Source organism: Leucoraja erinacea, chromosome 23 (genome assembly GCF_028641065.1).
Source record: "Leucoraja erinacea ecotype New England chromosome 23, Leri_hhj_1, whole genome shotgun sequence".
NCBI classification, from domain to species: Eukaryota; Metazoa; Chordata; class Chondrichthyes; order Rajiformes; family Rajidae; genus Leucoraja; species Leucoraja erinaceus.
The window spans coordinates 27093278-27119460 of record NC_073399.1 but is presented as its reverse complement, the minus strand read 5'-3'; the positions used below and the strand labels follow the sequence as shown (position 1 = coordinate 27119460).

The following is a 26183-nucleotide window of genomic DNA, read 5'->3' as shown; positions in this document are numbered from 1 at the left end:
GCCAGCACCAATCCCTGTGGCAAATCCCTCTTAAATAAACAACCTTCACTGCACACCCTGCCTCTTACTATCCAGGCAACTTTGTACTCAACTTGCTAGCTCACCTTGGATCCCATGCGCTCTCACCTTCCAGGCCAGCCCACCGTGTCCACACCGGCAACGTCTGCAGCCTAGCTCTCATCAATTCTCAATCACCTCTTCAAATAACTCAATCAAATTTGTCAGACATGATTTCTCATGCAACCCATCCTAACTATATAACTGAAGAAGGGTTTCAACTTTTCTCAGGCTTATCCCCACAGCATCTCTTAAATAAAAGCACATTTGCTGTCCTATAGTCCTGGTCCCTTGTGATGAAAGCTATTTCTGCTCCAAAGGGCAGTCCGAGCAGTTCACTAGCAATATGAAATAGTTAGGTTTTCCACAGCAACGGATTTGTAGGCTGAAATTAAAATAAAGAAAACTCCAAACTTTCCAGTCCCAACCCGAAACATCACCAATCCATGTTCTCCAGACATACTGCCTGACTCACTGTGTTACTCCAACATGTTGGGTCTTTTTTTGCATTTGCATTTGCATCAGCATTTGCAGCTCCTTGTTTGTACACACTTTTCTCACTCAATTCTTTGTTTTCATCTCAGTCAGTGAGACACTTGGCATATCCACCCACAACACAACAGACTGGAAGATCGAAATACCAGCAAATTAATTACAAAACATATATTCTTAGTAAATTAGAAAATCTTCAATTGAAACTCCACAATCAAAAATCATTACCAAATATTTAAAATTCCAAAAGTAATATCATCATTTTATGTCAAGTGGGTTATTTGCTCAACTGAAAAATATCCTAAATATTATATTAAGTGCCACAATTAAACATCATAGATCAAGACTGATTATGTGGAATGTTACAAGTGGAAGACTAGACTCTAGCATGGAGTGGCGCGGCTTTAATAAACTATTAATTTCTAAATAAAAATTCAATTATACCTCAAAGATCTCCCGTGTGAATCTCCCATCCCTGCATCATTATAGAGGAAGGTGAAAGCTAAGTATTTGTTGCTGAGGAGGATCTTTTATTGCTGTACTTGCATAGATACGAGCAGCTTTTAATTTCATTGTACATGTATAGTGACAATAAATGGCATATATATATCTATAATAAAATGATGTAAAACTATCCCAAACACTGTATCACAAGCAAGCTGTAACTTTGCTGAATGATCAGCAGAGAACGCAACAAAATAATGTAAACACAGCCTATACCGTTAACCAAGGACTCACTCAGTTTTCTACTATGGTTACATAGGAAATCGCACATCTTCTTTATCCAAGATCGGAGTTTTCAGAGACTTGCAAGATGTAAGATGGCACCAGAATATTGGCGGCACCTCTCTGCATGCAGTTCCAGAAGAGGATACACTGTATTGTACTCATGCATGGTATGATTTGACTGTATAGCATGCAGAACAAGCTTTTCACTGCATATCTGTAATTGTGCCAATAAATAAACTAAACTATGACAATGATTAAATAAGAGAATAAACCTTGAAACCCTGAGAGGTTAAATAACGCACAACAAAAGGCACTAAAGTTTTAAACATTTCCAATATCAGTAGATCCTTTTGTATAGATGAGGGATTCGTGGCTCAGTGCGAAATTCACATGAGCCACAGCTCGACAGATTCATTCAGATTTCACATTTACTATTGACCTTGGAACAGCAAGTACATCACTAATATTATTTTAAAATTCATATTATACATTATGAAAATAACAATGTATTTGTGACACAGTCATGGAGTCATTCTGCACAGAAATAGGTTGTGCAGTCCAACTTGTCCTTGATAACCAAGGCGCCCCATTTACACCAGTCCCCACCTGCCTGTGTTTGGCCTATATCCCCCTCGACACCTTTCCTATCCATGTACTTGTCCAAATGTGTATTTTAAATGTTGTTACAGTTCCTGCCTCAACTACCTCATCTGACAGCTCGTTCCATTTACCCACCATCCTCTGAGTGAAAGAGTTGCCCCTCTAGTTCCTATTAAATCTTTCCCCTCACATTAAATCTATGGTTTTGATTTCCCTAACCTGGACTGGGTAAGTACTTTGCATTTACCATATCTATCTTAGATTGCATTTACCATATCATAGATATCTACCATATCTATGATTTTATACACCTCTAAAAGATCACCCCTCTGCCTCCTGCACCTCCCAGGTGTAAATGCCATTGAGAAGGGTGTATTTTTAATTTATATTTTACTTTTATTCCATAATAAGCATTTTACTTACTTAGTCCAGATGATGGAGGATTCCCTGATATCCTCAGACCAGATTCTGGCCGTCCAGTCCCCAATGGTCAGGAAGTTCTTTGTGTAGAAAGGATTTCTCTGCACTGCATAGACAGGACCATGATGACCAGTGAAGGAGGCCACTATCTTCTCGGCGGGCGATTTTCCCTTTCGATTCCCCAATATCACCGCACCTTGTTCAGTCCCCACCATAAACTTGGTTGGCTACATGCACAAAGCACAATTACAGAAAACAATTCAGAGACCATTAAGTATGTGATTTTAATTAATGTTGAAGATTCAAAATACATAAAAATACAATAATCATACAGCAGGATTTTGAATATTGGTTTCCACCAATACAGATTATTTCGTTGAGCAGAACAGCAAAATGGAAATAATCAAATTCAATTACAAATTAATTGTAAACCATGTGCTTTTGTTTATTAGCTGAGTTTCACTCTCTTGCAAATTGCGTTATAACTTTTAACCATTGAAAATATCGAAACGATTTCCCACGTGCAAATGCTCCATGTTAGCAAACCAAAGAGTTCCTCAAATCAAACCATTCCCCATTTCAGATAAATGTTTTCATTCAATGTCAGACTGAACAATATGACCAAATAGTTTTAACTATCTTTCTCCCAGTCAGATTTAAGAAAACGATACATAATAAATTAGAGCATAAATCAGACAGTTCTGATATTCCTCCATCACACCAAAATATCTGCTTAAACTGTGTTTGAAATAGAGAGTATTTCCAAAAGCTAAAACAGAATGTGCATTTCCCCATCTATCTCCTGCCTTGCAAAGTTGATATTTTGATTGTTTGTATTTGTTCATTTCTCCCACACAATCGCTTCAGTCAATCATGTCCACAGCTTGAAAAGAGGACAAATAATTGGAGACACAAAGAACTGCAGAAGTGGGAATCTTGAACAAAAGAACAAATGCCAGAAGAAGTCAGCATGTCAGGCATCATATGTGGAGGAAATGAACAAGTGACATCACATCATCTCCAGACTTAGGGTTGGAGGGAAAAAGGATGTTATATTCTTTTCTTTTCTGAGTCCTCCAGTGTTAAACATCATTCCCCAGGTAGGCAAAACAAGCTGTTAAAGCAAGCCTGCTAAAGTAGCATCACAAAAGCAATTCATGATGTCTGTCCAGGAACCCAGTCACTTTCTTTCCCTATGCTACCTTCTCAAAGCTTTAGGTTTTATTTCAGTATTCCAAATTTTCACTCAGAATGACCACCATATTTCCTTCATTGCTATATAAATATATATATGTCTTGCTATAAATACAGTACGTTCCAGTAGTGGGAGAGTCTAGGACCAGAGGGCACAGCCTCAGTATAAAAGGATGGACCTTCATAATGGGAATAAGCAGGAATGTCTTTAGCCAGAGGGTGGTGAATCTGTGGAATTCGTTGCCACAGATGGCTGTGGAGGTCGTCATTGGGAATTTTTAAAGCAGAGATCGATCGGTTCTTGACTAGTAGGGGGAATCAAGGGTTAAGGAAGAAGGCAGGAGAATGGGGTTGAGAGAAAAATAGATCAGCCATGATTGAATGGTGGAATAGATTTGATGGGCTGAATCGCCTAATTCTGTTCCGATGTCTTATGTCAAAATATCTATGCGGTAAGTTACTAATTACCATTGTGGTTTCAAACTCCAGAGAGACGCCTCCATACGCAATATCTGGATTATCTTTTTTTGTCACATCCAGGATGAGTCTTTCCACTGGTTCGGTCATTTTACGGATATCCCACCACAGTACCTAAAGGCATAAACCGTACTGTAACAAAAAGGTTCTTTCCATTGGCAGGTTTAAATAGTAGGTTTAAATATCAGTCATGATTTGAGAACTACATTTTGTCACAATAGCTATCTTGTAGCGAGAAGATCACTATCATCCTGGTGCCAAAGTAAAGCAAGGTAGCAAGGTATGATTTCTTATTGACTTACGTCCAGTGGCTCTCATGTTGTGGATGGAAAAGCTGGTGATGGCACACATTACCTCCAGCCTCCCAGCCAGCCTTGATCCACCGCTTACCATCTTAACAGGTCCATAGCAGATGCCATCTCCCTGGCCCTAAACTGATCTCTGGACCAGCTACACATCAAGGACTCCTACATTATACTCCTATTAATTTACTACAGCTCCATCTTCAACACCATAGTCACATCCAAACTCATCTCAAAACTCCTGGACCTAGGAATGCATATCCATCTCTGCAACTAGATCCTTGATTATCTGATCCACAGACCACAATCAGTAAGGATAGGTGACTAAGGATCCTCTACGATTATTCTCAACATTATTAGTTTAGTAAAGGTACATTTTAGCTCCCGACTAGGCTACCCACACACTCATGACTATGCAGCTAAATTATGTTCAAATTCCATTTACAAGTGAGAGCAACTGAGAGCAAGCACCATGGTGGACCGGGTCTCGGACAATGACTAGACAGAGTACAAAAAGGAGATAAAGAACTTTGTAACATGGTGTCACAACAACCTCTCGACAATGTCAGCAAGGCAAAGGTGCTTGTTATTGATTTCAGGAAGAAAGTGCAGTACATGGCCTGAACAACATTAATGGTGCTGAAGTAGAAATGATTGAGAGTTTCAAGTTCTTAGGTGTAAATATCACCAACAATTTATCCTGGACCAACTACACTGAAGCTAAGAAAGCAATCCAATGCATCTACTCCAGAGGACTGAGGAGATTCAACACATCTCCAACAACTTTTACCAACTTCTGCAGGTGCACCGAAGATAGCATCATGTCGGTATGCAACACAGCTTGGTTTGGCAACAGCTCTGTTCATGACTAAGAAATTTCCGAGAGTTATAGATGTGCCCAGTGCATCACACAGACCAGACTCCTCACCTTTGACTCCATCTACTCTTCACACTGCCTTGGGAAGAGTAGATGGACAATCAAGGAGCTTTTGGTCCCCAGTCATTCCCTCTTCTCCCTGCCTCCATCGGGCAGGAGGCACAAAAGCTTTACAGCAAGATTCAGGAACATCTTCTTCCCCCGATGTTATCAGACTACTGAATGGTCCTCCCATAAGCTAGAGTGCAGTCTCGATCTCCCAACCTACCTCACTGCAGACCTTGGTCTTTTTCTAATTGTAATTGTAATGCTATAACTAGCAATGTTACAAAATTTTTAGAGTAAAAAATTCAAGTCTGCAATTTATCCCATCAGATAAAGCATAACAAGAAGTTTAATTTGACACCTAATTCACTTTCATATCTTCAGTATTAAAAAAATATGGCCATTTTCATACTCGGAAATTAGCATCTTGCATCTAGCATTAGACCCTATTGCTTTTCCATTGACTTCTTACAAAAGCTGTGATCGAGGACAGTCAAAAGCCCATAACTTTCTTAATAATTAAGAGAACTGAATGGAATTTTCAGTTATTATAGATTGAAGCATTCTGAAACAAATATGAAATAATCTTACTTGGATGACCTGAAATTAAAGCATATAATTAGTTAGTTACCCAATTGTAGCAGATTAAAAAATTCAATTACTAGATCTAAACATCTATCCATTTCTTAAGAAAAGATTAACATTTTTAAATAGCCTAAGTGTCCAAATAACATTCACACAAGAATTCACAATATAGCATGATTTTTAAATCTCATTGTCATGAATTTATAGGCCAAATGGAAGGAATTCAGTGTTTAATTCCTGTAAATTAATGGCCATTTTAATCATCTTGCGAGTGAGATTTTGTGGAACGCGATCGTTTGGAACATTGCGGTTGCGGTGAATTTAAACCCCATATTGGCAGGGAAAACACTGCCGGTTCGTATGGGGCCAAAATCACCGTTTTGCAACGTAAAATGTGGATTAAGGTCATCCTAAGAAGCACGTTTATATGTAAAATAAACGGCTTTCCTTTCGCTGTCCCGTACCTGAAATCCGTCCCCGTTGTCGCCGTTCACGGCATTAGAAGTGGCTTTTTAGTTTAGCGCTGAAATGGCCCAACGATTTTAAAAAAATAATTTCACAGAATGGCAGTCGGAAAAAATCTTCAGCGTTAACTAGCTCCCTGAGAAAATATAATCCAGGACAGGCGGTAGAAAACCGCATTTTAACTGCCCCCCCCCAAAGGCGCCAAAGTCGTGCACACGGCCAGTGACAGAACTGCAGCGCCGCTGAAGGTAAGTTTTGTAACATACCCACTATAACACTGTAACATTATATTCTGCATTCGTGATATTTTTCTCTTTGCACTGCCTGTAGTACTTGTGAATGGCTTAATTGTGCACATGTATGATATTATTTGACTAGATAGCACGCAAACAAATTTTGGCACCAGATCTCGTTACACGTGACAATAATAGTAAACCAAATAAAATGTGCATTTAAAGCGAGACATTGCACAGATAGACCTCAATCCGAATTGTTCCCAGCTGATGAAGCACTTTTTATTTTTGTAGAGCGCAGAAGCAGGCCCCTCACCCCACTGAGTCTGTACTGACCAATGATCACCTCATACACTAGCACTATCCTACAAACTAGGGACAATTTACAATTTTACCAAGGCCAATTAATCTACAAATCTGTGCACGTTCGGACTGTGCGGAGGAGACAGGAATACCCAGAGAAGACCCACACGGGGAGAACGTACAAACTCTGTACCAACAGCACCCGCAGTCAGGATCGAACCAAGGTCTCTGGCACAATAAGGCAGCAACTCTACCGCTGTGCCATCATGCCCCCCCCCCCAAAATGTACTTTCTATTCTAACGGACAGAAAGATGCCAGCCAGTCTATATACATCAATGGGATAAAGAAGTGATCGCTGTTTTGGATGGTGTAAGTCACAGGATAAATGTTGACCAGGACACATCTGGACAGATGTGGAGTTGGGCTTCTCCATTTCTAATTGCACCTGCAACTTTCATATTTGGCTGAGAGGTCACGTGATTTCTGCCATGAAGGTAGACAGGCTAGTGAAGAAGGCATTTTGGCGTGCTGGCCTTCATCAGTCAGAGAACTGAGTATAGAAGTCAGGACGTTATGTTAAAGTTGTACAGACATTAGTGAGGCCGCACTTGGAGTATTGTGTCCAGTTCTGGTCACTTGCTACAGGAAACATGTTATTAAGGACTTACCTGTCCATCGGTAGAAGTAGAAAAGCAATCTGTTCCTGTTTTAGACTGTAACCAAATTATTTTATATACTGGATCTCGATGTCCAAGTTCAATTGCTGGCATTTCGACTGCTTGGCCTCCCTTTCGTGTATCCCAGTACCCTACAGAATGGAAATAAGAGTCTTTGCAACAGAACTAACAATTTCATGTTGGGGTGAGCTCATTGATATTTTTATTTTGGTTTTGTGAAGAAACCTTCCACTTGATCAATTATTCTCATTTTGTATAAAAATGTTAAAGTTCCTCAATATTTTACCCTGCCCTGCTCAGTACTCAGTGACAATGATTTGTTTGTCTGTGAAAACAGTGCACATACAACTAGTACTCTGAAACATAAATGATAAAACAGAATTGACAAGCCATTTTGTACAATTTCAATTCCATGTGACTCATGTACTATTTCCATTCCAAATGACTCATGACTCAACATTTCTGATCTCCGTAGAAACAAGGAACTACAGATGATGGTTTACAAAACAAGACACAAAGTGCTGGAGTACCTCAGCGTGGATAGGTGACTTTTCAGGTCGAGACTTCTTCAAATTTGGAGTCTAAAGAAGGGTCCCAACATGAAACATCACCCACTCACCTTCTCCAGCACTGCGTTTGTTTTTGCACTCTGACTGATTTACTCTAAATATAATTTTTTTGAAAAATAAGTTCTCACATCAGACTGTTTTTCATGTTATCACTTATGGCTTAGTTTTACAATCGCCGCTGTGTAATCTCTACATTCCTAAATGGAGTGATCTTAAACTGTTGATGCGCATAGTACATTATGTTAATGGTTATATAATTAGGGACAAACTATAGTTTGCAATCTCCAAAGTTGCTACTATGAAGAGAATGACTTTGAGTCAAATCACTTTAGAATTCTTATCTTATTTAGATCTACAAAAGGAATAGGGACAGAGGTAGCCCATACATTTCTCAAACATTGTACTTTGTTCTATCTGTACTTTCGCTGCAGTTGTAACACTATAAACTATGCTTTGTTGATTTGCACTTTTGCACTACTCATGTCTGATATGGTTTGCCTGGATAGCGCGCAAAACCAAACGTAATCACTTTATCTCAGTACACATGACAATAACATACCAATACCTGTTTGACTATTCAGTATGATTACAGCTAAATGTTGCTGTTGATTCCGCTAACCTACCTGACCCCTACATTCCTTGACCAATCCCAGATTTCTGGATTCCAAAGATTCAATGAGTGAAGAAATTTATTCTCATCTCATTATTTTACCTCATGAGTATAATTCCCAGCTTCAGTTCTAGGCTTCTGAGTTAGGGAAACAGAAATTCACCAACAATTGAACCCTCCGAATACTTTTAAAGTTTCAATGAGATAATTTTTTATTCTTCCAAACTCTGGATTGGTTCCTACCATATCTTGGCTTACTTTGATCATTGCATTCTTAGCAATTATGTCTGTATATTCCTGGTCACCTTTGGCTACTTCTATTCCTTTTTTTATAACTCTAACTACAAATATTTAAACGCAAGTGTATACACAGATACTTGACCCGGCCATTCCATTATGTCACACTATTCCCAAGCACAATCAATGCAAATTGGCTCAAATTATTTTGAATTTCTAGATGTGAACAGAAACTTAATTTGTAAAATTGACAAATCACTTAATTTATAACAAATTGTTGAAATATCAATATTGGAGGTTTGCAGCAGAACTCATGTACTAACCAATCTGCCCACTGTAACAGCCTCCAGCCAGAATGTGTGAATCTTTGGGGTTATACTCCAGACAAATAAGAGGACTCGCTGGTTTTAATGCTAGGTCGTGCTTATTTGGATTTTCTGTGGAAGAAAAAGATTAATATTAGAATTGATCATAGAACTATAATGCGACATTCCCTTTATTTGATGAGAGCACATGGTCATACATTTTTCAGGTAAATTGCAGAATTTTACATAAGTACGTGTAGGATGGCACAATGGTATTGTTGGTAGAGCTGATGCCTCACAGCGCCAGAGACCGGGGTTCAATCCTGACCTCAAATGCTGTCTGTGTGGGGTTCGCATGTTCTCATCGTGACCACGCGGGTTTCCTCCGGGTGCTCTGGTTTCCTTCCACATCCCAAAGACGTGTGGGTGTGCAGGTTAATTGGCCTCTGTAAATAGTCGCTATTGTGTAGAGAGTAGATGTGGGATAACATAGAACTAATGTGAATGGTTGTTTGATGGTCTGCATGGACTCGGTGGGCCGAAGGGCCTGTTTCCATACTGAATCTCTAAACTAAACAACATGTTTTATTCAGATTTATTTTCAAGGAGTAAATGTCTGGATATCTGCATGCAGTATGAAACAAAAAATAATATGTGCATCACATTAAGCTATACTTACATATACATTAAAGAAAAATTACAGAACAGCAAAGATAAATCCCTGGGAGCAAGTTTCCTGCTTTTCACAATGTCCGTATTCGGAAACTAAAATAGGCAAACAGATAGAAATGGTATAGGTATATCAGTCTGAAAAAGGGTCCTGACCTAGAATGCAAGGGTTGGCACGGTGGTGCAGTGGCAGAGTTGCTGCCTTACAGCGTCAGAGACCTGGGTTTGATCCTGACTACAGGTGTTGTTTGTACAGAGTTTGCACATTCTCCCTGCAACCGCGTAGATTTTCTCCAGGTGCTCCAGTTTCCTTTCACACTCCAAGGACATGCAGGTTTGTAGGTAAATTGGCACTGATTAAAAATTGCAAATTGGCCCTAGTATGTAGGATAGTGCTGGTCGGCGCAGACTCGGTGGGTCGAAGGGCCTGTTTCCGTGGCTGTATCTTTAAACTAAACTGAAACTAATCTGTCCATTACTTTCATTGATGTTGCCTGACCTATTGAGTTCATCCAACTCTTTGTTGTAGGTATATCAATGATACACAAATGCCACAATTCTTGTGTGCAGGGTGGCAAGTTGTGGACCATATTTTTTTTTATACCTTGCTATATATTTATATATTCTAAATGTGACTTTTATTTTGGCAATTCCACTTTATGCAATTAATAACTTTCTAGGCACAAGAGGCATCAAGAGTATAGGAGAGTGAAATATTGAAATATAGGGTAAGCCACAATCATATTGAAATTTGAAGCAGCTCAAGGACTGGATTACCTTCCCCTCTTTCTATTTCTTCATGCCATATTGGAATTTTATACACAAAGTCAATCAATAACAGACTGCCAAGCAAGTGAATCAATGAAAAGGCAACATATATGACAGGTCAGACACAAGGAGCTGGAAAGTCCTGCAAGTTTAAGTGAACAATTGAATTCTCCAATTTTAGATAACAACCTAAAAGGACAAGTTGCGAATAGCGTTTTACAGACTAACTGTTGTCAGCGATGTGATCAGCTGAAACATGCCCTGTGAGCAACTCATTCAGTTCAGTTCAGTTTAGTTTATTGTCACGTGTGAAAAGCTTTTGTTGCGTGCTAACCAGTCAGCAGAAAGACAATACATGATTACAAACAGGCCAAATACAGTGTATAGATACATGGCATCTATGTCTATGATACATGGTATCTATAAACTCAGGTAAATTTTGCAACTTAACCACATGAATGCTTCAACTAGTTAGCACGAAACATTTCTGATATAAAACCGACCAAGTATACGGCTGAATGGAGCTTGGTTTGGGGTGCATTTATCTCTACTTCCCAATATTAGCAAAACTAACAACAGACTAGCAGCTCCTACTCACTCAAGCTTCATTTTATACGATTCACTGAAACAGTCTTCTTAGAATTCCTTTTTCATTCAACATTTCTGCCCGGCTATCTTGTCCAATTCGTTTATTTTAGATTGGAATTACTTCTTCAAAGTTGACATGCCCCAGATTGGGGTGTTTGTTTCCCTACAATAACCACAGATGTTTTTCTTTCAAACAGGAGACTGGATAGATAAGTTTTTAATAAAAGTCTGAAGAAGTGTCCCGACTGGAAACATCACTTATCCATGTATTCCAGGGATGCTGCCTGACCCGCTGAGTTACTCCAGCACTTTGTGCCATTTTTTATTAAAGCTTTTTTAATTAATACAAAGTTGTAGCTAAATTACTGTAGATATACCTGAGATTTGTATTCCTAATCCCAGAGATTTCCATTGCGTGTGGATTTAGTTCACATCTTACAAACGTGAACCATTTGTGGCTTTTTGATTTAAGGATTATAATACACATGTAAACATCTGACAAGTTTGCATGTGTTGCAAGTGCTAGAATGCAGTCCTGACCTCCCACCTACCTGACTGAAGACCTCTGAACTACATTTAATCGGACTTTATCGGACTTCATTGTTATATCTCGCCCTAAATGTTGTGCTCTTTGTCTGTGTGCTGGGGAAGACTTGATTGTATTCAGTCTTTTCTTTGACTGGACAGCACGCAAACAAACTTTTCACTGTACCTTGGTACGCGTGACCACAATAAACTGAACTAGACTATGTGTTTAAGAGAACCCTCTGCCACAGGTGCTCTCTCAGTTTTTATATTGTGAAATGGATATATTGCTGTAAAGTTTAAAAGTTTTTCAATGAGATTGTATTCCATAAAAAGAATTACACCAATGACAGTTCCACTTCACATGAATGGCAATTGAGTTACCTATGTCCCAGATGTACGATTCAGTATTGGTATCAATGGAAACTTTTTGAAACTCCAAGCAGCAGTAGGAAATTGCCAGTTTCCTCCCTTGATCTGGGTGCCACGAGAGGTGAGATACCGTCCGTTTAATGGCGTTAGGATCACTAACGAGAAACAATAAAGGTGAAAGAATTAATTATACAAATTCTTGAACAAAATCTATTTCAGTACCAGTTTGTTTGCGGGCTAATCCACGTGAAAATCATAATTCTCTGAATTAAATGTTGCAAAAATAATAAACACAACTAGTCATAAACATGTTTATCTGTTGAATTTCTGCACATTAATTCATTTTCCCACAACTTATTTACCACCAAAAATACTTACAGCCTGAATTTTTGCCTCTTTTTTTGTCCTTGGAGTTATAAAATTGTCATCTATAACATGGATATTCGTACTTGTGGAGCTAAAATTATGCCGAAAGCGTTTAGTGAAAATGTGTGTTCACTGACCATAAGGCAGATGTGTGCGGAAGAAGCAGTTTAGGACATTAATTAACTTCTGTGAAGGACCTGACAACTGTGTTACAATTCTAGAGCTCTGCTTTTTAGCAGACAATGTATTTTAACTTCACATCATTGAGATTGTTTGGCATTATGAAAGAATGCCTCACTATTAGGATCTTGGAGGTCCAAGTCCGTAACTCCCTGAAATTGGCAACACAAGTTGATAGAGTGATGAAGAAGGCAAATGCTATTGTTGCTTTCATTGGTCAGGACATTAGTTCAAGAGTCAGGAAGTCATGATGCAGGTTTATAGGACATTGGATAGGCCCCATTTGCAGTATTGTGTGCAGTTCTGGTCACCCCATTACAGGAAGGATGTGGAGGCTTTTGAGAGGGTGCAGTAGAGGTTTACCAGAATGATAGACACAAAGTGCTGGTGTAACTCAGCGGGTCAGGCAGCACCTCCGGAGAAAAAGGATGTGCGACATTTCGGGTTGGGACCCATCTTTGGATACTTCTTCATTTACTAGACTTTTTCCTATACCAGAATGAACCCTGGATTAGGGGATATTAGCTACAGGGAGTGGTCGGACAGACTTGGGTTGTTTTCTCTGAAATGCTGGAGGTTGTAGGGGGACCTGATAAAAGTATATAAAATGATAATATAATCATCAACTTTTAGCACTTTGCGCCAAGGGTGGTACAGTGGCGCAGTGGGCAGAGCCGCTGCATCACAGCAGCAAAGACCTGGGTTCGATCCTGATCTTGGGTGCTGCTTGCAAAAAAATTGTTCCCAGCCTCAAGTGTATTGGTAATCATTCCCCACAGAACAGCATAGCAGGAAAACAAGTGTGTTTAAGATGTGGGGCAAGTGACGGCTTCTCAATGAGCAGCATCTGCCCGGGGTGATGCAGAAGACATTTCCCACGTGGATCTCAGTGAGTAACAGTGAGTTTGATATTTGCACTCAGTAAGAATCTTCCATTACTGTCCCAAAGATAATTCCAGATTAGCTAAGAACCCCATTGCCAGAAATCTTCAAATCAACCACAATAGTGACAAAAGGATGCAAAGTGCTGGAGTAACTCAGCGGGTCAGGCAGCATCTCTAAAGAACATGGATGGATGACGTTTTGGGTGAAAACCTTTCTTAAGACTCCTGAAGAAAGGTCTCGACCCCAAATATCATCTATCCATGTTCTCCAGAGATGCTGCTTTACCAGCTGAGTTACTTCAGCACTTTGCGTCCTTTTCTGTATTAACTAGCATCTGCAGTTCCTTGTTTCCATACAATCATGACATTTCCTTTCGGCCTGGAGCTGGAGAATGGCACAACATGCAGTTTGCTATCCACTATTATCCCACGCAGTCATCTAACCAAAGTCATCTCACCTATATTACGTGTCTTTTTTCATCCTTCAAAGTGAGCATGTAACATCTTTAGTGCAGACTGCCATGCATTACACTATGGGCAATGCATTTGAACTCTGTTCTGTTTCGGAATGAAATGGATTCCACCCTCTCGGCCCAGTGATGTATAAAACCAGGCGATAAATTACAACATTGGCCGTGACATCCTTGCGGCAGTCATTATACCTTCACTTACTTGAACCACCGGGCAAACAGAGAGGGTTTAAACTAGATTGACAGGGGAGTGGGATCTCGTGCAGGACAGAGGCACGTGAGAGGCTAGAAGTTGGCATGGAGGGTAGTATGGGTAAGGTAAGTGGACAGAATACACAAGTAAAAGGCAGAGAGCAAGGAAGGAGGGCTGGGTTAAACTGCACGTATTTTAATGCAACGGGGCTGACGGGCAAGGCAGATGAGCTTAGGGCATGGATAGGTACGAGCGACTGGGACGTTGTAGCCATGACTGAAACCTGGTTAAGGGAGAGGCACGACTGGCAGCTCAATGGTCCGGGGTAGAGGAGCTTCAGGAGAGACAGGTGTGAGGGAAAAAGAGGAGGGGGGGTTGCATTATTGGTTAAGGAGGATGTCATGGCTGTGTTCAGAGGTGCAGATGTGACATTATGGATGGTTCGTCTAGTGAGGCTATATGGTTCTTGGTTATTGGTTTCTTGGTTTCTTGGTCCTCCAAAATATTCCAAATGGAATTTAAACTGGATGGGTGGAGCTGAGGAACAAAACAGGGATGATCACCTTGTTGGGGGTGTACTACAGATCCCCAAATAGTCAATGGAAATTAGAAGAACAAATGTGCCAGGAGATTGCAGACAGCTGCAGGTCAAATAAGATATTATAGTAGGGGATTTTAACTTCCAATATAGACTCGGAAAATCATAGCGTGAAGTGTTTAGATGGGGTGCAATTCCTCAAAAGTGTTCAGGATGGTTTTTTTAAGCAGTATGTGGAGGCCCCCACACTTGAGAGGGCAACACTGGATCTGGTATTGGGAAATTGGGAAGGGCAAGTTAATGAAGTGTGTGTGGAGGAACCTTGTGGGACCAATGACCACAGTTTGATTAGGTTTAAGATAGTTATGGATAGGGACGGAGAGAGTCCATGTGTTAAAATGTTCAACTGGGGGTGTCCAGCTTTGAGGGTATGAGAGAAGGTATTGCTCAAGTTGACTGGAGCAGGTTATGAGAGGGGAAGGGAACATCGGCCAAGTGGGATGTTTATAAAAGTGTACCGAAGAAGGCTCAGGATGTGTACGTCCCCATTAGAGTGAAAGACAAAGCAGGCAAACGTAAGGAAGCTTGGTTGACGAGGGAAATTGAGACGTTAGTCAAAAACAAGAAGGATGCATGGGACATGTATAGGCAGCTGGGATCAAGTGCATCCATGGAGGAGTTGCGGGAACTAAGGAGTAAACTAAAAAAAGGAAATCAAAAGAGCAAAAGGGGGCCAGGAGATAGCTCTGGCAGGTAGTAGTAAGGACAATCGCAAAAGATTTTATAAAAAACATAAAGGGGAAAAGGGTAACTAGAGAGAGAGTGGGACCTCACAGGAATCATGGTGGTCACCTCTGTGTGGAGCCACAGGAGAAGGGCAAGGTCCAAAATGAGTATATCTCCTCTGTATTTACTGAGGAGAAAGACAGTAGGACGGAGGAAATTGGAGCAGTCACTGGAAGTGTCTTGAGAGCAGTCAGGGTTACTGTCGAAGATGTACTGAAGTACTGTCATGGTTGAAGGTAGACAAATCTCTAGGACTTGATCTGATATATCCAAGGACGTTGTGGGAAACTAGAGAGGAAATTGCGTGAGCCCTGGTTGAAATTTATGTCGTCCTTAAATACAGGAGAGGTGCTGGAAGACTGGAGGGTGGCAAATGTTGTGCCTCTTTTCAAGAAGGGCTGCAGGGAATATGCTGGGAACTATAGGCCGTTGAGCTTAACATCTGTAGTTGGTAAGTTACTGGAGAGTATTCTGAGGGATAAGATATACAGGCATTTGGATGGGCAGGGCTGATTAAGGATAGTCAGCATGGTTTTGAACGTGTCTCACAAATCTGATTGATTTTTTTGAAGATGTGACCAAAAAGGTTAAAGAGGGCAGAGTTGTAGATGTTGTGTACATGGACTTTAGTAAGGTGTTCGACAACGTTCCCCTTCGTAGGCTGCTCTGGAAGGTTAGATCGCATGGGACCCAAGGAGACATAGCTGAATAGATAGCAAATTGGCTCCATGGAAGGAACCAGAGGGGAATGGTGGAAGGTTGCTTCACAGATTGGATACCTGTGACTAGTGGTGTGCCTCAGGGTTCGGTGCTGGGACCGTTACTGTTTGTCATCTACATCAATGATTTGGATGAGAACATACAGGGCAAGATACAAAAGTTAGAGGTTTTGCAGATAATGAAGATGGTTGTGAAAGATTACAGCAGAATCTGGATCGATTGGCCAGGTAGGCGAAGGAATATTTGATATAATTTAATACAGAGCAGTGTGAGGTGGATAAGGTGGTCAAAAAGGCTTTTGGCACTTTGGCCTTCATCATTCAGAGTATTGAGTAGAGAGGTTGGGAGGTCATGTTACAGTTGTATAAGACGTTGGTGAGACCGCATTTAGAATATTGTGTTCAGTTCTGGGCACCATGTTATAGGGAAGATATTGTCAAGCTTGAAAGGGTGCAAAAAGGATTTATGAGGATGTTGCAAGGACTAGAGGGCGTGAGCTAATGGGAGAGGTTGAGTAGGCTGGGTCTCTATTCCATGGAGTGCAGGAGGATGAGGGGAGATCTTATAGAGGTATACAAAATCATGAGAGGAATAGATCGGGTAGAGTCTTTTGCCAAGCTGCCAGAGGAGGTAGTTGAGGCTGGGACTATCCCATCGTTTAAGAAACAGTTAGACAGGTACAAGGATAGGACAGGTTTGGAGGGACCAAGCGCAGGCAAGTGGGACTAGTGTAGCTGGGACATTGTTGGTGGTGTGGTCGAGTTGGGCCGAAGGACCTGTTTCCACACTGTATCACTCTATGACTCTACTGGGCAACAAGGGACATCCACTGATGATACAACTGTCCGCTCGTGTGCGTAAATGCCCAGTCAGTAAATAATGAAACAATGAAATTCCAATGTCACGCTGTGACAGTCGATGATTACATCGTGGTTGAATAAAAGCCTTGATTTTTTTCCTTTAGATTCAGAATATCAGAGTTATGGATAAGCTCCATGAATCCTTTTTGAAAATGTACTTTAATTTCTCAGAAACTTGCGTATTGGCGAAAATAATACAATGAGAGGTCTGCGGAATTCTGCTGAAAGAAAGCAATACCTGAAAACATTTATGGTTTTTGCGTTAGGGGGCTCATCAATTATTCCTATAGATTCCTCATTATCTTCAAAGTACTCTTCATAAATATTGATCGCATTGTTTTGTTTAATACAGTGCTCCATTAACTGCAAAACAAGAAGGAATACAGAGCTGGGCAATATTTGACGTACCTCACATTTAATTCTTGGACAACTAATACTGAAGGTAATACTCAAACCCCCACTTACCTTTTCAAAGGTTAAGGGACAGGACTGCCAGCCATTAGTCTATAACCAAGCACTTCTATTGGATATATTATGACTGCCTGTTTAAAGTTTCAAAAACCGTCTCTGTGGTCTTAATTAAAACATTCAGCTGGCAGCCAACAGTGATGTCAAAAACAATCGAATGGATTGTTCATAAAAATGGACAGGTGACATCTTCAGATTTATCATTTTCTTCAGAGAGATGCTGCCTGCTGAGTTACTCCAACAATTCGGTTTAAACCAGCATCTGCAGTAGCAGGAATTCTTCATCTTCATGTAATAGAATAATGTAAAAGCAAATAGCTTTCTCTAATTGCCCTTGAGACAATAGTGTTGAGGCCCCTTGAAATTTGGCAATTCTGCTGGTGAAGGTACTCTCCTACGGCTGTTAGCTAGGGATTTCCAGGATTTAAACCCAGCAATAATTCAGAGGCAATGTATACAGAATAGTGGAAGGCTTGGATAGAGTGGATGTGGAGAGGATGTTTCCACTGGTGGGAGAGTCTAGGACTAGAGGTCAGACTCAGAATTAAAGGATGTTCTTCTGGAAAGGAGATAAGGAGAAATGTCTCTAGTCAGAGGTTAGTGAATCTGTCAAATTCTTTGCCACAGAAGGTTGTGGAGGCCAAGTCAGTGCATATTTTTAAGGCACAGATAGATAGATTCGTGATTAGTACAGGTGTCAGGGGTTATGATGAGAAGGGGGTTAGGAGAGAGCGATAGATAGAGATAAATAAATCCCTCCTCTTCTCCTTCCTAAAGAAACATCATTTAATTCTGAGGCTATGACCTCTGGTCCTAGACTCTCCCACTAGTGGAAACATTCTCTCCACATCCATTTTATCCAGGCCTTTCACTATTCGGCAAGTTTCAATGAGGTCCCCCTTCATTCTTCTAAACTGCAGCGAGTAGAGGCCCAGTGCTGTCAAACGTTCATTATATGTTAACCCACTCATTCCTGCGATCATTCTTGTAAACCTCCTCTGGACCCTCTCCAGAGCCAGCACATCCTTCCTCTGATATGGGGCCCAAAGTCAGCACATTCATCCAAGCAACTGCAAATAGTATAAGAACCCAGGGGATAGAAGCAGGATTAGGCCACTCGGCCCAGTGTCAGCCCCATCATTTACTACGATCATGGCTGATTTTTTTCCTCAATGCTCCTTGCTTGCATTCCTAATATCTCTTGGTCCCCTTAACATCTAAATGTCTACTGATCTCTTTCCTCAATGTCCTGATTAGCTGAGCTTGGACTGCCCTCTTGTGGAGATAAGTTCAAATATTCACAACCAGCAAAATGAAAATCCTGAAGATGGATACAAAATGCTGGAGTAACTCAGCGGGACAACAGCATCCATGGATAGAAGGAATGGGTGGCATTTCGGGGAAAGACCCTTCTTTTGGCTGACTGACTGGAAAAAACACCTCCTCTCATGTTGACACCGCGACCCTGCACCCACCTCCCCCACCCCCCCACTAGTACCCCAGTCAATGGAAACAATTATGGTACAGTTCTATGAAATCACCATTCATTGCTTTAAACTCGAGGGGACAGGTAGCCATAACCCTTTGTGTGGTCTTTTCTCATATGTTAAACCAGTCGCCCCAGAAATCAAAGGTACACAAAAATGCTGGAGAAACTCAGCGGGTGCAGCAGCATTTATGGAGTGAAGGAAATAGGTAACGTTTCAAGCCAAAACCCTTCTTCAGACTGATAGGGGGTGGCGGGGAGAAGGAAGGAAAAATGAGGAGGAGGAGCCCGAGGGCTGGGGGATGGGAGGAGACAGCCCGAGGGCTGAGGAAGGGGAGGAGACAGCAAGGGCTAACAGACCCCAGAAATCAATATGGTGAACCTTCTTTGCACCCCATTAATTGCCAGCGCATCCCTCCTGAGGTTGGCAGAGCACACTGGGACACAATATTCCAGATGCAATTCCATCAGGACTCCATATTACTGGAATGGGCGGTCCCTAGTAGAATCTGAAGCAAGTTCCCAACACAAAACATCTGTTTATATTCTCCACAGATGTTGCCTGACCTGTAGAGTCACATCAGCAGTTTTTGTTTGTAAACCAACATCTGCAGTTACTTGTTTCTACAAGCGGTCTCTATTCTTGTTGTCAACTTACCGGTTATAGTCTAACTAGTCCTAAGTAGGACAACTAGTTTGCCAACTGTACAATTAATTGTCCAAGTAATTATCATAATTGTTGATTGCTCTCTTCCAATATCTTTGCAAGAAAGAATTTAAAGGCTACACGTAAAAGAACAATCTCAAAAATGAGCCACATTGTGTTACAAAATATTGAGCACATAAACTGGTTATAGGAGCCAATTAGTGTGCTGGCTCTGTGGTAGTAATATTACAACAGTGTTAAATTATTCACAGAGCAAAGAAAGGTCTATTTTGCATTTGATGTCTCTTCTTTTGCATCACTTACACTGCCCAGCTGCATGAGTGTGAAGATATAATTTTCATCCTTTTCCACTTTCTTGCGGAAACGCATTGTATGTTCAAGATCATTTGGGTTTATATCTTTTGGCCAGCCGCCCTCCAAGTGGTTAACCCCACGTATTTCTGTTGAAATATGCTCGGTGTTTACCTTAAAACCGACAGAAAAATAGACTTAAGAGCGTTAGTCAAAAGCATCAAATCGTTTAATTTGTAAAAGCATAACTCCAGGAATTGATAGTTTTCTGGTGCTCTCACAAAGACCTCGTCCGTATCTTCAACATAATCTTGTGGCGGAGGACATAATCTCACAAAACCGTAAGCCACTCTTTGGCTTCTTTACTTTTAAGATGTTGGAAAAACAAAGTTCAATGCAAGGTATTGTTGAAGTAATTAGAGAGACAATATTGGAACAAGCAATAAATGCTGCCACCAAATTATGTATTGGCGTTTCAGGAAATTGGATATAAAAACAAAAAATAGTTGAGGCAAGAGAAGAGATAACAGGTCTCTGACAAAAGAAACTGAAGTAGATTGGTGGAGATTGACAGATATTCATCATTAGTAAGGATGTTAGGGGGTTATGGGGCGAAGGCAGGAGAATGGGGTTGAGCGGGAAAGATAGATCAGCAATGAGTGAATGGCAGAGGAGACTTGATGGGCGGAATGGCCTAATTCTGCTCCTAGAACTTATGACCTCTCTCCTCTTTTATGGGCCTTAATTTACGAAAAAGCCTTTGCTTATCCTGTCCTAATCTCTTTTTTCCAAATTCATCATTTAGTTTTTTTCCTCAGAACTTCAAAACACCTCGAGAATATATATTTGTTGAGGTATAAATTACAAATGATTGATTTATATTATGCCTTCTGCAAGAAAATGGTTGTGCCTCAAAGGCAATTTAAAGTAGTTAACTGTAAAAAAAAAGCCAAAATTGATTGATTGAAAGAGCATGCAAAATAGGAACTTTGGCCCACATATTACACGCTGACCATAAATCAAAATATTTTACTGCTTGTCTCCTAATCTCCATAAATTATCTGATCAGCCCACGGTGTAGTCACTGGATCGGTATGTTAATATCAGAAATTTTGGGTACTTGGGAAAATGGAGGATGCCTGTTTAAAAGATCTGTAAAACCTGTTTGACATCTTTTGAAAAAAGCTGCAGGACCATGCAACATGGATGGTTCCAGAAAGTCTGTGGCCTGGGAAGAAGTTGAATAGAGGTTGCTGTCCAGATAGCCTGCAGGTTGTTAATATGTATGAGATTATGCAGAAGGAGCATGCTTGGAATTGGTTGGGGAAATGTTGGGTTACAATTATGTTGCAGAGTCTTCCCGCTGCTGATTGCAATTGGTCCAAGAGAGGTGGCCTCACCAAATATATTTCTTTACTGAGTGATAACGTTCTTTACTTAACTGAAGTGTTTCCTCCTAAGTGCTTTGTGTTGAACCTATGTTATGTGCTATTGTATGATTGGGTTAGGGAACTGTCATTCAATGTACTTTGCAGCCCGTATCGGTAATTGGCTTGTAGGGGTTTCCCCCCTCCCCCCCCCCCATGTATTTTCGCGCCAAGGGTCTGTAAGGGTATAAAAGAGTGGGGAGCACATTGGGGTGTGCCGATCTTCTGGTGTTTGCTCTATTTACATGAGGCTGTTGGGCTCGAATAAGTAGAAACAAGGATCAGTCCCAGGGTATTGGTATAGGTATCGTGTACAATAAAAGAGAGTTGGATTTCCAGTGCTTGTATTCGGTGTTTGACTGAACCAGACTAGGGGGGTGGGGGGGTAAGTTTAGACCAAAATTACAGGTACAGTCTTGTGCTTGCTCCACATTCTCAAATCACTCTGCATTTTCATTTTCATTTTGCATTTTCATTTATTCGCTGGTTGCTGAATGTGAACAGCAAGCTAGTAACAAATGGAAACGCACACCTCCAGATTCAGAGACATTCTCTTCCCAGCTGTTATCAAGGAACTTAACCATCCTATCAACAACTAGAGAGCAGTCCTGACCTTCTGTCTACCTCATCAAGATCCTTGGACTATCTTTAATGGGACTTTACCTTGTACTAAACATTATTCCCTTTATCCTGTATCTACACACTGTGGACGGCTTGATTGTAATAATATAGTCTTTCCGCTGGCAGGGTATTAGTCAACAAAAAAGCTTTTCACTGTACCTTGAGTACACTTGATAATAAACTAAATGAAACTAAAATGAGAATGTGGAGTAATTGGTGACTCATCTTTAGCCTGCCCCTGGCAGTTTTCATAGTGAAATATCAGGGATGCTACACGGACTTAACAGTTAGAGATGCCACAACATTCAATCCTACCTCATGTTCCGACATGTCATATGAAAATTGGACAGTCACATCGACTGGATTTTTCTCTATGAAGTGATCTGCTAACGCTGGATCTGGAATAATGTCAACGTGCAGTTCTGCAGGCCGATCAGAAAAGTTGCATTGCCGACCAAATTCACTACGCATTTTAGTGTAGACATACACTATTTCCATCATGGCTAAAATAAAAATCAGGGTAATATGTTACTTCACCAATTTATTAATGTTGTAGTGTTACTGTGTGATATGCAATAACATGTTATACCTTATGCATGCATTACAAGACCAAGTTTAAAAGTATAACACCAATAAACTGCACCAACCTCTGCAGATACACTGTAGAAAATATCCTGACTGGTTGCATTGTGGCCTGGTACTGCACAGGAGCACATGGCTGCAGAGAGTGGTGGACTCAGCCTGGTCCATCACGGCACAGCTCTCCCCACCATCAAAAGCATCGACATGAGGCACTGCTTCAAGAAGGTGGCATCTACCATCAAGAATCTCCACCTTGATCCTACCTCGACAACAGAACACTGAGAATATCATGGACCTCTTGCTCCATCAGGATGTGTTTTCGAATTGCATTTTGCACTGTTATTCTGTTCATGGCATTTCTTTTCTTTTCACTGTTTGGTTTATGTAGAATTGATATTCTGTGTGTTGTCTGAGTCTACAGTGCCCTCCATAATGTTTTGGGCAAAGACCCATCATTTATTTGCCTCTGTACTCCACAATTTGAGATTTGTAATAGGAAAAAAAATCATTATGGAGGGCACTGTATGTGCCTGTGATGATGCTGTAAGCAAGATTTTCATTGTACCTGTATCTCGCTGTACTTGTGCATGTGACAACCTGACTTGAGATGTAAAGGTTGAATATACAGCATGTTATCAATTACAGGTTGCCACCGGCTGTACAACTCTCAAACTATGCCTTAAGCCTTTCTCTTCATCAAATACTGTAGAAAACACGTCAGGACATGTTTACAGATGTGAAAGATTAGTCTTTCAATGGAAAGAGTCTCAATTTCTTCATTTGACAAACAAAATATTTAATTTCTTGTGGCAAGTGTCAGAATGGAATTTGGCCTTGTGTGAGTTTTTTTTAGTGTGTCTTTCTATATATGTTTTTCAATGCATCTCAATATTGTGTCCATTAAGGCTGCACTCCACTGAGTTTATTATATTGGTGCCAACACGTATCACAACCCTACCTCAGCAACTATAACCCACTATGGACTTCAGCTTAGCATCATTATGGATGGTTACCTTGTGTTACTGGTAATTACTTTATTGTATTATTGATTATATTTGTATATCATTATATTAATGGGCCTGTTAAGATACAGCAGGTAGGAATTTCATTGTACCGTAGCCCATACATAAGGCAATTAAACACTCTTGATAGTTTAGCCCACCTTTGTATCAACATCTAAAATATTCGATGGTGTGAAAGATTTAAAAAACTTAAAATGACTCAAGTACAAAATCGTCTTCATAACTGGTAATTTTGGCCCTTGATCTGAGGGTCAGTGGTGAGGCGAAAGTTGCAAAATCATTTCCAACAAAATTTGATGAAGTACAAGCCACAGAATACTTGTTTTGTTTTATATAAATCAATAAAACGGATGATGTACAGACTATTTCCCTTTAAAGTGTAGGAGGGTGAGAGGTGACCACATTGGGATGTACAAGATCATGACGGGAATGGATACAATGAATGTTTCAGTCTTTTCCCCCCAAGGTGGAGGATTCTAAACTATAGGGCTGTGATTGGCAGATGAACAGATAAATGGAAGAATGGGTGTGCATCTTGCAACCAACCATCTGCCGACCAACCACTTCCCCCTCATCTTTATCCACTTGTCACTTGCCTGGCTTTGTCTTGCCTTCAGCTTTCCCCCTCCCACAATCAGTCTGAGGAAGGGTCCAGGCCCGAAACGTCGCTTATCCATTCATATTCCCAGAACCGCTGCCTGACCCCGCTTAGTTACTCCAGCACTTTGTGTCTTTCTTTGTCCACCAGCATCTGCAATTCCTTGTGTCTACATTTTACCACCTTGGTTAGCATGGACTGGGTGGGCCGAAGGGCCTGCTTCCCTGCTGGACAGCTCTTTGGCAATGAACAGATGTCTAAGGCCAGTACAGCCTGGGGTATCTGGCCGATCGGACACCCCCAAGGGAAAGCTTCCCAAGGGCCGGGGGGGGGGGGGGGGGGGGGGGAGGCTCCTGACCCCGGTCCCTTACGGTCAGCGGAGGAGCTCAGGCCCCCTCCACCCCCCTGGTCCCCGCTCCCGGTGTCGGGCCCAGACCGCCGGTGCCCCACTGCTCCTCCCCCGCCCTCAAGTCCTCTGTCTCCCGTACCGGCGAGTGGCTGCCGCCAGTGGCCCGGCTGCCCTGGCTGCCTTGGCTCGGTGTTTCGTGGTACTTGCGATCGGCCACCGCCGGTGCCTTGTTCCCGTCCCTGGTGTCTCGCTGCTCCCGGTCTCTGCGGTCCGCCGCCGTCACCGGAAGTTTACCGTCTCCTAGCAACAGCAACCTGGTGGAGATTGGTCACGTGGGTACAGAGCAGTACAGTGAAGTACAGATACTAGAGGAGGAGCAGTATCTTTGGTAGTGAGACACAGAGCATGGAGCGGTACAGTGAGTCACAGAGCAGCACAGTGAGATGAGCATGGACCACGAAACAGGCAATGAGGCACAGAGCATGGACTGCAGAGCACTACAGTGAGGTACAGAGCATGGACTGCAGAGCACTACAGTGAGGTACAGAGCATAGATCCTAGAGCAGGACAATGAGGTGCAGAGCATAGACACTTGAGCAGTAGTGAGGCATAGACCATAGAGCGGCAAAGTGGTTGCATTGAACACAGGACAACAGTACAGCGAGGCCCAGGGGCTGAAATTAACACAGGTCAGGGAGCAGTACTGAACAGTAAAGCATAAGAATAGGCTCTTCGGCCCTGTGTCCAGGTCAAACATGATGCCAAGCTAAACTAATCTCCTCTGCCTGGACATGATCCATATCTATGTGCCTGACTAAAAGCTTCTTAAACACCACTATTATATCTGCCCCCTTTTAAACTTTGGCCCACTCATCTTAAAGCTATGCCCTTCAATATTTAGTCTTTTTCAATCAATCTGCAATACAGCTACAAATCTCCAATATCTAAATTTGTTTAGTTTTGACTGCCAGTGGATAACAAAGAGATTATAAGAGATAACCGCCATGTGCTTTCTGTAGATTGAGTGCAACTTAAAGTGAATCTAAATTCACAAAAACAGACCATTTCAATGATGCAAATTTCAAACAAAACTTGTCAATTTAACAATATCTTTATTGACAATTCATAACTTATCTTGTCATTTTCATTCAGAAAGTCAGACTTTGCAGAGATTGATAAAATATCCCAATGCAATACTTTAAGAACAATGTTGACCTAACTAAATACATTTACAAAAAAAAATGCTAATTAAAATCTGTGAAATGAAGATACATAATTTAAATGAGATTAACACATCTTGTTTACATGTTGCTTAACAGTGGCAATAGCCATTGAAATTCATCAACAATTTTGCATTTTAAAACAAACTTGCTAATACCCAGTCAAAAGCTACCCAGCAATGTCTGTGTAATACTTAATAACTCACAATAATAAGCAAATGGATCCCTGAGCCAGATTTATTCAAGAAATTAATGGTGGTCTTGTCAAATGAACATCAATGACATTTGACAATTCAGTTTATTTTGTGTTGGGATCATTGAAGTGTTAAAGCAGTTTTTTTGACAATGCGGTTAG

General features: G+C 41.1%; 1 protein-coding gene across 2 annotated transcripts in view; it reads right to left on the bottom strand.

Annotated features, from left to right (window-relative positions):
- dnai2b (dynein, axonemal, intermediate chain 2b) overlaps positions 1 to 24905 on the bottom strand; it is a 38991-nt gene extending 14086 nt beyond the window's left edge. The window contains exons 1-9 of one of the 2 annotated variants that reach the window (XM_055654154.1): positions 24748 to 24905; positions 22373 to 22560; positions 20022 to 20183; positions 17336 to 17460; positions 12113 to 12255; positions 9197 to 9310; positions 7449 to 7588; positions 3961 to 4083; positions 2302 to 2525 (exon numbers count right to left, since the gene is read on the bottom strand). In XM_055654154.1, coding sequence (XP_055510129.1) covers positions 2302 to 2525; positions 3961 to 4083; positions 7449 to 7588; positions 9197 to 9310; positions 12113 to 12255; positions 17336 to 17460; positions 20022 to 20183; positions 22373 to 22558 — 1217 coding nt within the window. In that variant the 5' untranslated portion in view covers positions 22559 to 22560; positions 24748 to 24905. Of the gene's footprint in view, positions 1 to 2301; positions 2526 to 3960; positions 4084 to 7448; positions 7589 to 9196; positions 9311 to 12112; positions 12256 to 17335; positions 17461 to 20021; positions 20184 to 22372; positions 22561 to 22704; positions 22815 to 24747 lie in introns of those variants that run through there. The other variant, XM_055654153.1, reaches the window with a different exon arrangement.
- Positions 24906 to 26183: the final 1278 nt, after the last annotated feature.